This window comes from Rhinoderma darwinii, chromosome 1 (assembly GCF_050947455.1).
Source record: "Rhinoderma darwinii isolate aRhiDar2 chromosome 1, aRhiDar2.hap1, whole genome shotgun sequence".
NCBI classification, from domain to species: domain Eukaryota; kingdom Metazoa; phylum Chordata; class Amphibia; order Anura; family Rhinodermatidae; genus Rhinoderma; species Rhinoderma darwinii.
In genome coordinates this window covers 452346298-452359168 of record NC_134687.1, presented here as the reverse complement: position 1 = coordinate 452359168, position 12871 = coordinate 452346298, and the positions used below count along the sequence as shown (strand labels likewise).

Below are 12871 nucleotides of genomic sequence, written 5' to 3'. Positions count from 1 at the left end.
AGCAGCAGAGGTATTTGAAGCTGCTGGTGTCTCTGAAGTCCCACGAACCTCAAGGTGTAGGGTGCTCCAGAGGTTTGCAAGTGTGCATAAAGCTATTATTCGGCCACCCCTAAACCATGCTCACAAGCCGAAACGGTTGCAGTGGGCTCAGAAATACATGAAGACTAATTTTCAAACCGTGTTGTTTACTGATGAGTGCCCTGCAACCCTGGATGGTCCAGATGGATGGAGTAGTGGATGGTTGGAAAATGGCCACCATGTCCCAACAAGGCTGCGACGTCAGCAAGGAGGTGGCGGAGTCATGTTTTGGGCTGGAATCATGGGGAGAGAGCTGGTAGGCCCCTTTAGGGTCCCTGACTGTGTGAAATTGACCTCTGCAAAGTACGTAGAGTTTATGACTGACCACTTTCTTCCGTGGTACAAAAAGAAGAACCGTGCCTTCCGTAGCAAAATTATCTTCATGCATGACAATGCACCATCTCATGCTGCAAAGAATAACTCTTTGTCATTGGCTGCTATGGGCATAAAAGGAGAGAAACTCATTGCGTAGCCCCCATGTTCCCCTGACCTCAACCCTATTGAGAACCTTTGGAGCTTCCGCAAGCAAAATATCTATGAGGGTGGGAGGCAGTTCACATCAAAACGGAAGCTCTGGGAGGCTATTCTTACATCCTGCAAAAATATTCAAGCAGAAACTGTCCAAATACTCACAAATTCAATGGATGCAAGAATTGTGAAGGTGATATCAAAGAAGGGGTCCTATGTTAACATGTAACTTGGCCTGCTAAGTTTTTTTTTTATTGAAAGAGCTTTTCATTTCTGTAAATATGACCTCCTGATGCTGCAAATTCAACAAATTACCATTTTAGTTCTCTTTACAACCTTTCAAATGTTTTGATCTCTGTTGTGCATAATAATGTGAAACAGCGCATTTTGAGTTTTTTACTTCTAAAAAAAAAATCTTATCATTCGGAGATTTGTTCAATAAAATTTGCATTATACTCCAACGGTTAATGGCTTGAAGATTATACTGACTGTCATTTGCATCGACTATTTAGGAAAATCAGCGAAAAATAATATTTGCATAATAACTTGGAACGCAGTGTATAAAGTGAGTATCTCATTAGCATAATAAGTAAACAGCGGACACTTCAGAGTAACTAGCGGCATCGCGCTTGAACGCGATCCCGCTAGTTTAACTAGTTAAATACCGCGGTCAATACTGACCGCAGCATTTAAATTGTGAGAAAGAGGGGGGCGACCACCTCTAACAGCTCATCGCGCCCCCAGCAACGCAATCGCGGGGGGGGGGGGCGATTGGTTGCTACGGCTGCCTGGGGGCCTAATGAAGACCCCCCAGGTCTGCCATCTTTGTACACCTATTAAGTCCTGCCTCTGGCAGGGCTTAAAGAGGCTCTGTCACCAGATTTTGCAACCCCTATCTGCTATTGCAACAGATCGGCGCTGCAATGTAGATTACAGTAACGTTTTTATTTTTAAAAAACGAGCATTTTTGGCCAAGTTATGACCATTTTTGTATTTATGCAAATGAGGCTTGCAAAAGTCCAAGTGGGCGTGTTTACAGTAAAAGTACAACTGGGCGTGTATTATGTGCGTACATCGGGGCGTTTTTACTACTTTTACTAGCTGGGCGTTCTGACGAGAAGTACCATCCACTTCTCTTCAGAACTCCCAGCTTCTGGCAGTGCAGACACAGCGTGTTCTCGAGAGATCACGCTGTGTCGTCACTCACAGGTCCTGCATCGTGTCGGACGAGCGAGGACACATCGCCACCAGAGGCTACAGTTGATTCTGCAGCAGCATCAGCGTTTGCAGGTAAGTAGCTACTTCGACTTACCTGCAAACGCTGATGCTGCTGCAGAATCAACTGTAGCCTCTGGTGCCGATGTGGCCGACACGATGCAGGACCTGGGGCAGGAAGTGAGTGACGACACAGCGTGATCTCTCGAGAACACGCTGTGTGTCTGCACTGCCAGAAGCTGGGCGTTCTGAAGAGAAGTGGATGATACTTCTATACACAACGCCCAGCTAGTAAAAGTAGTAAACACGCCCCGATGTACGCACATAATACACGCCCACTTGGACTTTTGCAAGCCTCATTTGCATAAGTACAAAAATGGTCATAACTTGGCCAAAAATGCTCGTTTTTTAAAAATAAAAACGTTACTGTAACCTACATTGCAGCGCCGATCTGCTGCAATAGCAGATAGGGGTTGCAAAATCTGGTGACAGAGCCTCTTTAATAGATGCCGGTCAGAATCACGATATACTGCAATACATTCGTAAATGTATTCAATCGCTGGTTGAAGTCCCCTAGGGGGGACTAATAAAAAAAAGTAAAAATGAGTTATATAAAGTTTTGTTTTTTTTTGTGTAAAAAAAAAATAAAAAGTTCAAAAAACACCCTTTTTACCATTTTCCCCCTAGAGCATAGTAAAAAAAATATATATACATAATTGGTATCGCCGCGTCCGTAAAAGTCTGAACTATTACAATATATCATTATTTAACGCGAACGGTGAACGCCGTAAAAAAAAAAAAAAATGTAAACGCCAGAATATCTTTTTTGGTCACCTAATCTCCCACAAAAAATGAAGTAAAAAGTGTCAAACCGTCGCATGTACACAAAAATTGTATTATTAAAAACGACAGCTTATCCCGCAAAAAATAAGCCCTCATATCACTTAATCGACGGAAAAATAAAAAAGTGGCTCTGGGAATTTGGCGACGCAAAATGAAAATTTTTTACACTTCGGTAGTAAAATATAGGAAAAAACGATATATATTTGGTATCACCATAGTCGCATTGACCCGCAGAATAAATTTAACCTGTTGTCTTAATTGCACAGTGAATTCCGTAAAAACAGCGCACAGAAAACCATGGAGGAATCGGTTTTTTTCATTTTCTACCCCACAAATAATTTTATTCCCGTTTCCTAGTACATTATACGGCAAAATAAATTATTCTACGAAAAACTACAACTCGTCCCGCAAAAATCAAGCCCTCCTAGTACTATATCGACGGAAAAATAAAGACGTTATGGCTAACACACTCTCTCTCTCTCTATCTCTCTCCCTCAGAAATGTCCTTATTTTTGCAAGAAAAGCAGTTTTTTTTCAATGAAGATAACATTAAATTAATCAGAAATACACTGTATACATTGTTAATGTGCTAAATGACCATTCTAGCTGAAAACGTCTGGTTTTTAATGCAATATCTACATAGGTGTATAGAGGCCCATTTCCAGCAACCATCACTCCAGTGTTCTAATGGTACATTGTGTTTGCTAACTGTGTTAGAAGGCTAATGGATGATTAGAAAACACTTGAAACCCCTTGTGCACTTATGCTAGCACAGCTGTAAACCGTTTTTGCTGTTTAGAGGAGCTATAAAACTGACCTTCCTTTGAGCTAGTTGAGAATCTGTAGCATTACATTTGTGGGTTCGGTTAAACTCTCAAAATGGCTAGAAAAAGAGTTTTCATGTGAAACTCGACAGTCTATTCTTGTTCTTAGAAATGAAGGCTATTCCATGTGAGAATTGCCAAGAAACTGAAGATTTCCTACAACAGTGTGTACTACTCCCTTCAGAGGAAGCACAAACAGGCTCTAACCAGAGGAGAGAGAGAAGTGGGAGGCCCCGCTGCACAACTGAGCAACAAGACAAGTACATTAGAGTCTCTAGTTTGAGAAATAGACGCCTCACAGGTCCTCAACTGGCAGCTTCATTAAATAGTACCCGCAAAACGCCAGTGTCAACGTGTACAGTGAAGAGGCGACTCCGGGATGCTGGCCTTCAGGGCAGAGTGGCAAAGAAAAAGCCATATCTGAGACTGGCTAATAAAAGGAAAAGATTAATATGGGCAAAATCACACAGACATTGGACAGAGGAAGATTGGAAAAAAGTGTTATGGACAGACAAATCGAAGTTTGAGGTGTTTGGATCACACAGAAGAACATTTGTGAGACGCAGAAGAACTGAAAAGATGCTGGAAGAGTGCCTGACGCCATCTGTCAAGCATGGTGGAGGTAATGTGATGGTCTGGGGTTGCTTTGGTGCTGGTAAAGTGGGAGATTTGTACAAGGTAAAAGGGATTTTGAATAAGGAAGGCTATCTTTTAGGGATCTGCCAGGTACTTCATCTAGGTATACTCCTGGGATTAATCAATCCACACCTGAGGTCAGACCTGTTCGACTGACACCATCTCCCACCAACCAGGGTGGCAGGCTCAGGAGTGGGAGAGCCTATCGCGGCCTGGTCTGTCGGAGTTAGCTCCGCCCCCTGTCCTTTATTACCTGCCCTGTTCTCTCTCTCAGTGCTTGTAATTCTTTTGGATTCCTGGCCCCACTGCTGCTTGCTCCAGCCTGCTTCTGCCTTGCTGCAGTTCTGCTTGACCTGCTTTGCTTTGCCCCTGGCTTGCTTCTGTCTCCGTGCCCGCTCGGGTGTACTCACTTCGTCCTGGTCCTGACTGTTCGTTCGCCGCTCCGTTTCCTCGTGGCGTTCCGTGGCTATTGCCCCTTCCCTTGCGTGTTCCCTGTTTGTTTTCCCGTGCACTTAGACAGCGTAGGGACCGCCGCCCAGTTGTACCTCGTCGCCTAGGGCGGGTCGTTGCAAGTAGGCAGGGACAGGGCGGTGGGTAGATTAGGGCTCACTTTCCCTTCACCTCCTTCCTGCCATTACACTATCACTCCATTTTGCAACGCCATGCCATACCCTGTGGGCAGCGCTTGATTGGAGCCAATTTCATCCTACAACAGGACAATGACCCAAAGCACCTCCAAATTATGCAAGAACTATTTAGGGAAGAAGCAGGCAGCTGGTATTCTATCTGTAATGGAGTGGCCAGCGCAGTCACCAGATCTCAACCCCATAGAGCTGTTGTGGGAGCAGCTTGACCGTATGGTACGCAAGAAGTGCCCATCAAGCCAATCCAACTTGTGGGAGGGGCTTCTGGAAGCATGGGGTGAAATTTCTCCCGATTACCTCAGCAAATTAACAGCTAGAATGCCAAAGGTTTGCAATGCTGTAATTGCTGCAAATGGAGCATTCCAAGACGAAAGCAAAGTTTGAAGGAGAAAATTATTATTTCAAATAAAAATCATTATTTCTAACCTTGTCAATGTCTTGACTATATTTTCTAGTCATTTTGCAACTCATTTGATAAATATAAGTGTGAGTTTTCATGGAAAACACAAAATTGTCTGGGTGACCCCAAACTTTTGAACAGTAGTGTGTATATATATATATATATATATATATAGATGTATATGTATGTATATATTTATTTGCAGTCTTCCTCCTCCTTTTGGTGAATCCACTTAGGCTGGATTCATAAGTTGTGGCCGAAATCCTGCCGATGTGCCAGTTGGCGCATTTTAAATAAAACAATATAAAAAAAAGTTAATTGGTGTGGGTGGGGGGTGCGCCAAGCTGAATCTCTACTCTGGGTGAAGGAAGGGTAATCTAGGCTTCGGAGTGGTGGCATGGTTTGGTCATATGTCAGGGGACTTTACTTGTGACAGGGCATGGGCTAGGAAACAGGATTAAGAGCTTCTTTAAGGGGATGTGGTTGCCACAGAAATGTCGGGGTCCTGCTAGTGTGTTAGGCCAGATTCACAAAGTCATCTTATATTCTAAGTTTGGTTCAGAAGAATTTTTTTTGTGTGTGTGGGGGGGGGGGGGTTACCTGAACCCTCTAGTGATTGGCAAATTCGTAGGGCATTTATATTATTAAAAATTGGCGCTATTCGCTATAAAGTTAAAATAAATGATTGGGCACGTGCTGGAATACTTCCCCTGCAGATATGCCCATAGAGAATCACAGGCAGTATATAGGGTCTGCAGAAATGACTTACATTCTATGGCAAAAATACAAGACTGGACTTGGTCTTCTTTGGATGAAGGCTCAGACGCGCCAGTTATGGAGAAGCCCTTTAAGGAATTCTTCCATCCTCTGGCGGGGTCACCCGAGCTGATAGCAGGGACATTCCAGTCAGTCCATAGTAGCGCACACCTTGCAGCCTTCCTTCTCCGTACACCCGCGTCTCCTCAGCTCCTCGTCCCTCCCCCAGGGCGGTGCTGCCAGTTTTCTTACGCAGGACGGGGCGCGGCGCTGGGCGGGAGGCAGAACCGGCAACAACACCCCTTCCCCGGATCCCGGACACGGTGGCTGCCGGAACCAGTGTAACCCCGTCCTCCTGTCATAACAACCATGTGTGGCAAGCCTGGCTCCCTGCTGCTGCCTACCCATGTGTCACCGCTCTATGTCCCGAGTGGGGCGAGGAACCTAGCAGCCGCTGCACCGGCAGGGGGTGCCAAGCTGACCCACCCGGGCAAAGCCATCTTAGCAGGTTAGTAGTTTGAGGTGCGGTGTGCGTGTCCTTGTGTGACTACGTGTGGTGTGAGGAGGGGCACGGCGCTGCCCTGATAACTTTTCTCTGATCTGCGGGCACCGTGTTGTCCTCTTGGCGGGTGCTAGCTGATTTCGTAGTTGTCACTAGGGATGTGGTCAGCTGGTAGCACCAGCCCGGTGGGTATGATGAGACAAGTTGCCAGGTAACGCTGATCTGGATGGATCGTAGTGCTCGCTGTGCCACAGTGTGGTAGTGGAATAGACGGGTGAACTGGTCTGGCTGGTGGCTGCTGTCACTGTACAGTGCTGGTCCTCCGGACATGACAGGAGTGGTGGGCACTGCCTCCCTGCCACACACAGTACACGGATATGTCAGTTGTTTACGGGGAGGGAATGCAGTGAAGCGACAGCAGATCTGCGATATTTACTCTAGAAAGTCCATAGAACTGACCTGGTGCTGGAGACCTACAGTTTATAAGTAACATTATCCCATCCACAACACTGTGCCAGCAATGCGCCTTTACACCGGTCCAGAGGTCACTAACAATTGAATAATGCCTGCACTAAGGGTTAATGTTTAATCCGCCAGGATCGTCTCATCAGAAGATCGGTGCAATAAGACTGGCAGAATGACATTAAAGTCCCAGTGATTCCAATGATATTATCATCAACATAGCCCAATTCATGTCGTAGGGGCATGGCACACTTATTGGGTATCTACAGTGGTTCCCCATAGACATGAAATATTTGTTAGCAAATCCAGACCGTTTTGATGGCATCTGAAGGCAAATAAGTTCTAGTCATCTTGCAGAAATCCATGCACCTCGGGGTTGCATTCACATGAGAGTGTGCGTTTTGTGTGCATTGCAGTTCCGTGTGTCATCAGTGTTGGCTGTGTGATTTTCACGCATATGCCATCCTTATGACACGCGGTTTTGAAGTTTAGAAAAAGAAATTAAGGAAGTGGTTTTATTTTTTCCTTCATTTCTTTATCTACTGTTGTGCGACACCCAGAAGTGCGGAAAATCAGGTGCTTACCCGTAGCCATGGCGACTCATCCCTCTGACGTCCTGCAGCCCGGCCTCCTGAGATGACGTTTCATCCCATGTGACCGCTGCAGCCTGTGATTGGCTGCAGCAGTCACGTGGGATGAAACGTCATCCCAGGAGGCCGGGCTGGATGCAGGAGCAGAGAGTTCTGGGAAAGTTTGAGATTTGAATTTCTTTCCTAGTTGCGATCTTTGCGGTGGAATTGCAGCTTTTCCGCTGCAAAAATCACTACATCTACTATTTGTTGCGGGTTTCACAAAAGAAAAGCAGCGATTAGGCAAAATAAATTGACATGCTGCGGATTAAAAAAACACACCGGAGGTCAATTTATGGATGTTTTTTCTGTGTGGATGAGATTTGTTCAAATCTCATCCACTTTGCTGCTACTGTAATACGCTGCGGATTTTCCACAGTTAAATCCGTTGCGTAAAAACAGAATTTTGAGGCAGAATTCTCTGCCTGCAAAAAACTCTGTGTGAACATACCAATTGTTGGTTGAAAGTCTTCGTCCAGATCAGACAGAATGTCGCTTGTCCAATCAGATTTTTCTTCTGAGATCAGATGTTTAGGCAAGTATTTGGCATAGACATAAGTATCCGCAGATCCTGCCCAAAAAAAAAAATGAACAGGATCCTGTAACAAATATGACAGGTCTATGGGCTGTGACGTGTCACTCCCTGGGCCGCTAATGTGCTGACTAGTTGCTGCAGATTGTACTTTCACCTTTGTTCTCCTGGTAGTGAAGAAAGGCTGCAAAACAAGTGCTCTAGCAAAGAACCGGGAAAAGCAATATAGGCCAAAGGGGATTGCACTCATCTCTGGTCAGGGACAAATGTTCAAGGACCCATAAATACACGGTGAGCTTGTCACAAGGCTGCTGGTAGAAAGCCAACGTGTATCATCTCCATACATTGGTGGGAAACATTCTGAGTGCCAAGAGAGCAGCACAGGGTTAAATCGATGGCCGTATGATCGGGCAGACGAGTGTTCGTATGAACTGGGAGATGTGATGGAAATGTATGCGAGGGAACATGGCACGTTTTCATGTCTGACATGGATGTTCAGCTTCACTGAACGCACATGTTGTTTCAGCAGAGCTGGGAAGTAAATGGATTGCAGACATGTCTGGTGCTGCTTATCTACAGAAAAAACTAAAGTATTGGCAGAAATGTCACCCTGACCACAATGGTCAGGGTTTAGGCCCTGTAGCTATTCGTTTGACAGCATCAAAAACTCCATGTGAGTGACACTTAACGCCCCATGACGTACTATTACGTTGCAGGCGTTGGCCTGTTAACGCGAAATGCTGTACTATTATGGCATCGCGTTAACATGCTATAGTTTCAGAGCAGTGATCGCTTAATGCTATTCACTGCTGCAAGGCCAGGACCACAGAGAGCCTCCAATCTGGCCGATTAACCCCTTAGATACAGCACTCACTTTTGGGTGCTGCATCTATGGGGTTACTAGCAGATCAACACCCCGTGATGCAATCCGATGGTTGCTTTGGCAACCGGAGGCCTAAGAATGGCCTCCTTCATGCCAAGTACGGAAGCCTGTTAGGCCTCGCCCAGGTGTCAACTGTATGTTACAGCTGACACCCTGCTGTAACGGCAGGGAATGGAGCTAGCTCCGATCCCTGCCATTATCACCTTGAGATGCCGCAATCAAAAGCGATTGTGGCATCTTAGTGGTTTGTAAACAATCGGCATCACTGCGATGCCAATGGTTACTATGGCAACCAGAGGCCTAACAATGGCTTTCTGGTCTGCCACATACGAAAGCCCATTAGGCCCTGCCTGGTGGTGGAGCCTAATAGGCTTGGTGACAGTGAATGACTGACAGCTCTAATTCATTGCACTAAATGGGTAGTGCAATGCATTAGAATAAAAATCAGAGGTGCAGGCGTTCAAGTCCCCTAGTGGGACAAATTTTTTTTTAAATAAATATACAAAAGTATAAATAAAAAAGTTATAAGTTGAAAAAAAACAAAAACTGCCTTTTTTCTTTTTTCCTATAAGCCTTTTATTATAGGAAAATAAATTAAAATATAAAAAAAAGTACACATATTTGGTATCACCGCATTCGTAATGACCCAATCTGTTTTTTTTCCCACATGGTAAACACCGCAAAAAAATAAAAATGGCAGTGTCCTCTTTTTTTTTGATAACCACTCCTCCCAAATCTTAGAATAAAAAGTGATCAAAAAGTCGCATGTACACCAAAATAGTGGCAATAAAAACTACAAGTCATCCTGCAAAAAAAAGCCCTCCCACAGCTTTTTTGACTGAAAAATAAAAAAAAGTTATGGCTCTCGGAATATGGTGACACAAAAAATTTATTATTTAAAGAAAAAGTGATTTTATTGTGCAAACGCTGCAAAAAACTATATACATATGGTATCGCCGTAATCGTATCGACCCGCAGAATGAAGTAAAAATTTCATTTATAGCCCATGGTGAACACAAGAAAAAGGAATAGAAAATATTGTCAGAATCACTGGTTTTTGGTCACCCTGCTCGCCAAAAAAATGGAATAAAAACTTGAAAAAATAAATAAATCGCATGTACCCTAAAATGGAAGTAATGAAAACAACAGACTCTCCCGCAACAAATAAGCCCTCACACAGCTCCGGTGGAGAAAAAATAATAAAGTTCTGGCTCTCAGAATATGGCGATGCAAAATGTGCAGTGTGTTCCAAAAGCGGATAAGATCGGGCGCCATTTATCAGTACGACACCGGCCACATATCTGCAGATTATTATTTATTTACCACATTATTATACCCTCTTATTATGCCCTGATGAATTCCACACAGCCTACGTATGCGCCCACATTATAAACTGAAATTCCAGTAAAACCCCAAACAGATCTACTACCAAGCAAAATCTCCAGAAGCTAAATGGCATCCCTCCCTTCTGAATCCTACAGTGTGCCCAAACAGTTACAGTTTACTTCCGCTTATATGGCATCGCCATAAATGGGAGAACCCACTTAACAGTATACGAGGTATTTGTCTTCGGTGGCACAAACTGGGCACAACATATTGTGCATTAAAATGGCATATCATGGGTGTAGTTTGCAAAATAAGGGTCACGTCTTAGGGGTTTGTTTTACTATTTGACCTCGGAGCCCTGCAATTGTGGGCCAATGCTGTGAAAATCACCAAAATAGGCCTCAAATGCGCATGTTGCTCTTCACTTCTGAGCCCTGTCATATGTCCAGGCAAATGATAAATGCCATGAGGGGTTTAGTTTCCAAAATGCGGTCACTTCACGGGGCTTCCACTGTACTCTGGTACCTCAGGAGTTTTGCAAATGTGACATGGCGCCCAAAAACAATCCAGCAAAATCTGCATTACAAATAGCTTTCCTGCCTTTCTGAGCCCTGCCGTGTGTCCAAACAGCCGTTTATGACCACGTGTGGGTATTGCCGTACTTGGGAGAAATTGCTTTACGAATGTTGGGATGATTTTCTCCTTTATTCCTTGTAAAAACTGAAAATGTTCAAATATTATCAGAAAAATTTTAGATTTTCAATTTCATGGCCTAATTCCACTAAATTCAGCAAAAAACCTGTAGGGTCAAAATGCTCACTATTTACCCTCGATAAATTCCTTCAGGGTGTAGTTTCCCAAATGGTGTCACTTTTGGGGGGTTTCCACTGATTTGGACCCACAGGGGTTTTGTGCCACAAACCATTCCAGCAAAATTAGAGTTCCAAAAGCTAAATGGTGTTCTTTCCCTTCTAAGCCCTGCCGTGTGTCCAAACAGCAGTTTATTCCCACATATGGGGAATTGCCGTGTTCATAAGAGTTTGCTTTACAAATGTTTGGGTGCATTTTCTCCTTTATTGTGAAAATGGAAAAATCTGAGCTAAAACTAAATTTTATTAGAAAAAACCTGAGATTTTCATTTTCACTGCCTAATTCCACTAAATTCAGCAAAAAACCTGTGGAGTCAAAATGCTCACTATACCCCTCAATAAATTCCTTCCGAGGTGTAGTTTCCCAAATGGGGTCAGTTCTGGGGGGTTTCCACTGTTTTGGTCCCACAGGTGCTTTGCAAATATGACATGGCATCGACAAGCATTCCAGCAAAACTTGAGCTCCAAGCACTCCTTCCCCTCTGAGCTCTGCGGTGGTTTCAAACAGCACTTTATTACCACATATGGGGAATTGCCGTAATCGAGAGAAATTGCTGTTCAAATGTTGGGGTGCTTTTTCTCCTTTATGCCTTGTAAAAATTTCTATGTTTTATTGGGAAAAATGGAGATTTTAATTTTCACTGCCTCATTCCACAAAATTCAGCAAAAAACCTTTTGGGGTCAAAATGCTCACTATACCCCTTGTTAAATTCCTTTAGGGGTGTAGTTTGCCAAATTGCGTCTTTTTGGGGGTGTTTCACTGTTTTACCTCCACAAGACCTCTTCAAACCTCGCATGGTGCCTCAAATATATTTTAAAATAAAGGAAGCCCCTTTGCTTTTGAAGCCTGTGTTTCAGTCCATTAGCACACTAGGGCCATATGTGGGAGATTTCTAAAATCTGCAGAACCTCGGCAATAAATATTAGGTTGCGTTTCTCTGGTAAAACCTTCTGTGTTACAGAAAAACATGGATTCAAATTTTATTTTTTTTGCCTCCACTTTAATACCTGTGAAATGCCTAAAGGCTTAAGAAACTTTCCAAATGTTGTTTTGAATACTTTGAAGGGTGCAGTTTTTAAAATGGGCTGATTTATAGGGGATTTCTAATACATGGGACCCTCAAAGCCACTTCCGAACTGAGCTGGTCCCTTTAAAAAAAAAAAGAAAGGGCTTGAAATTTTCTTGAAAATGTGAGAAATTGCTGCTAAATTTCTATGCCTTGTAACGTCCTAGAAAAATAAAAGGACGTTCAAAAAACGATGCAAATATAAAGTAGACATATGGGAGATGTTAATTAGTAACTATTTTGTGTGGTATTACTATTTGTCTTACAAGCAGATACATCTAAATTTAGAAATTTTCGCTAATTTTCTCTAAATTTTGATGTTTTTTACAAATAAACATTGAATGTATTGACCAAATTTTTACCACTAATTTAGGCCGCATGCACACGACCCTAAAAAAATCTCGAATTGCGGACCGTAACACGGCCCGCAATTACGGACCCATTCAGTTCTATTGGCCGTCGACACCTTTCCGTATCGCTACGGATAGGTGTCGGTGCCGTAGAACTATACCGCAAAAGATAGAACATACTTTTTATGGGAGCACGGGTTGAAAATCCGGACGGCTGTGATTACGGGCACGGTCGTGTGCATGAGGCCTTAAAGTACAATATGTCATGAAACAATCTCAGAATCTCTTGGATAGGTGAAAGCATTCCAAAGTTATTACCACATAAAGTGACACGTCAGATTTGAAAAATGGGGCTGCATCCTGAACACTAGTCCACTTCCTCAAGGG

General features: G+C 43.6%; 1 protein-coding gene across 1 annotated transcript in view; it reads left to right on the top strand.

Annotated features, from left to right (window-relative positions):
- Window positions 1–6047: 6047 nt before the first annotated feature.
- Window positions 6048–12871, top strand: part of SLC25A1 (solute carrier family 25 member 1) — a 60947-nt gene continuing 54123 nt past the window's right edge. Inside the window, exon 1 of the mRNA XM_075832251.1 lies at window positions 6048–6372. Coding sequence (XP_075688366.1) covers window positions 6234–6372 — 139 coding nt within the window. The 5' untranslated portion in view covers window positions 6048–6233. The remainder of the gene's footprint in view (window positions 6373–12871) is intronic.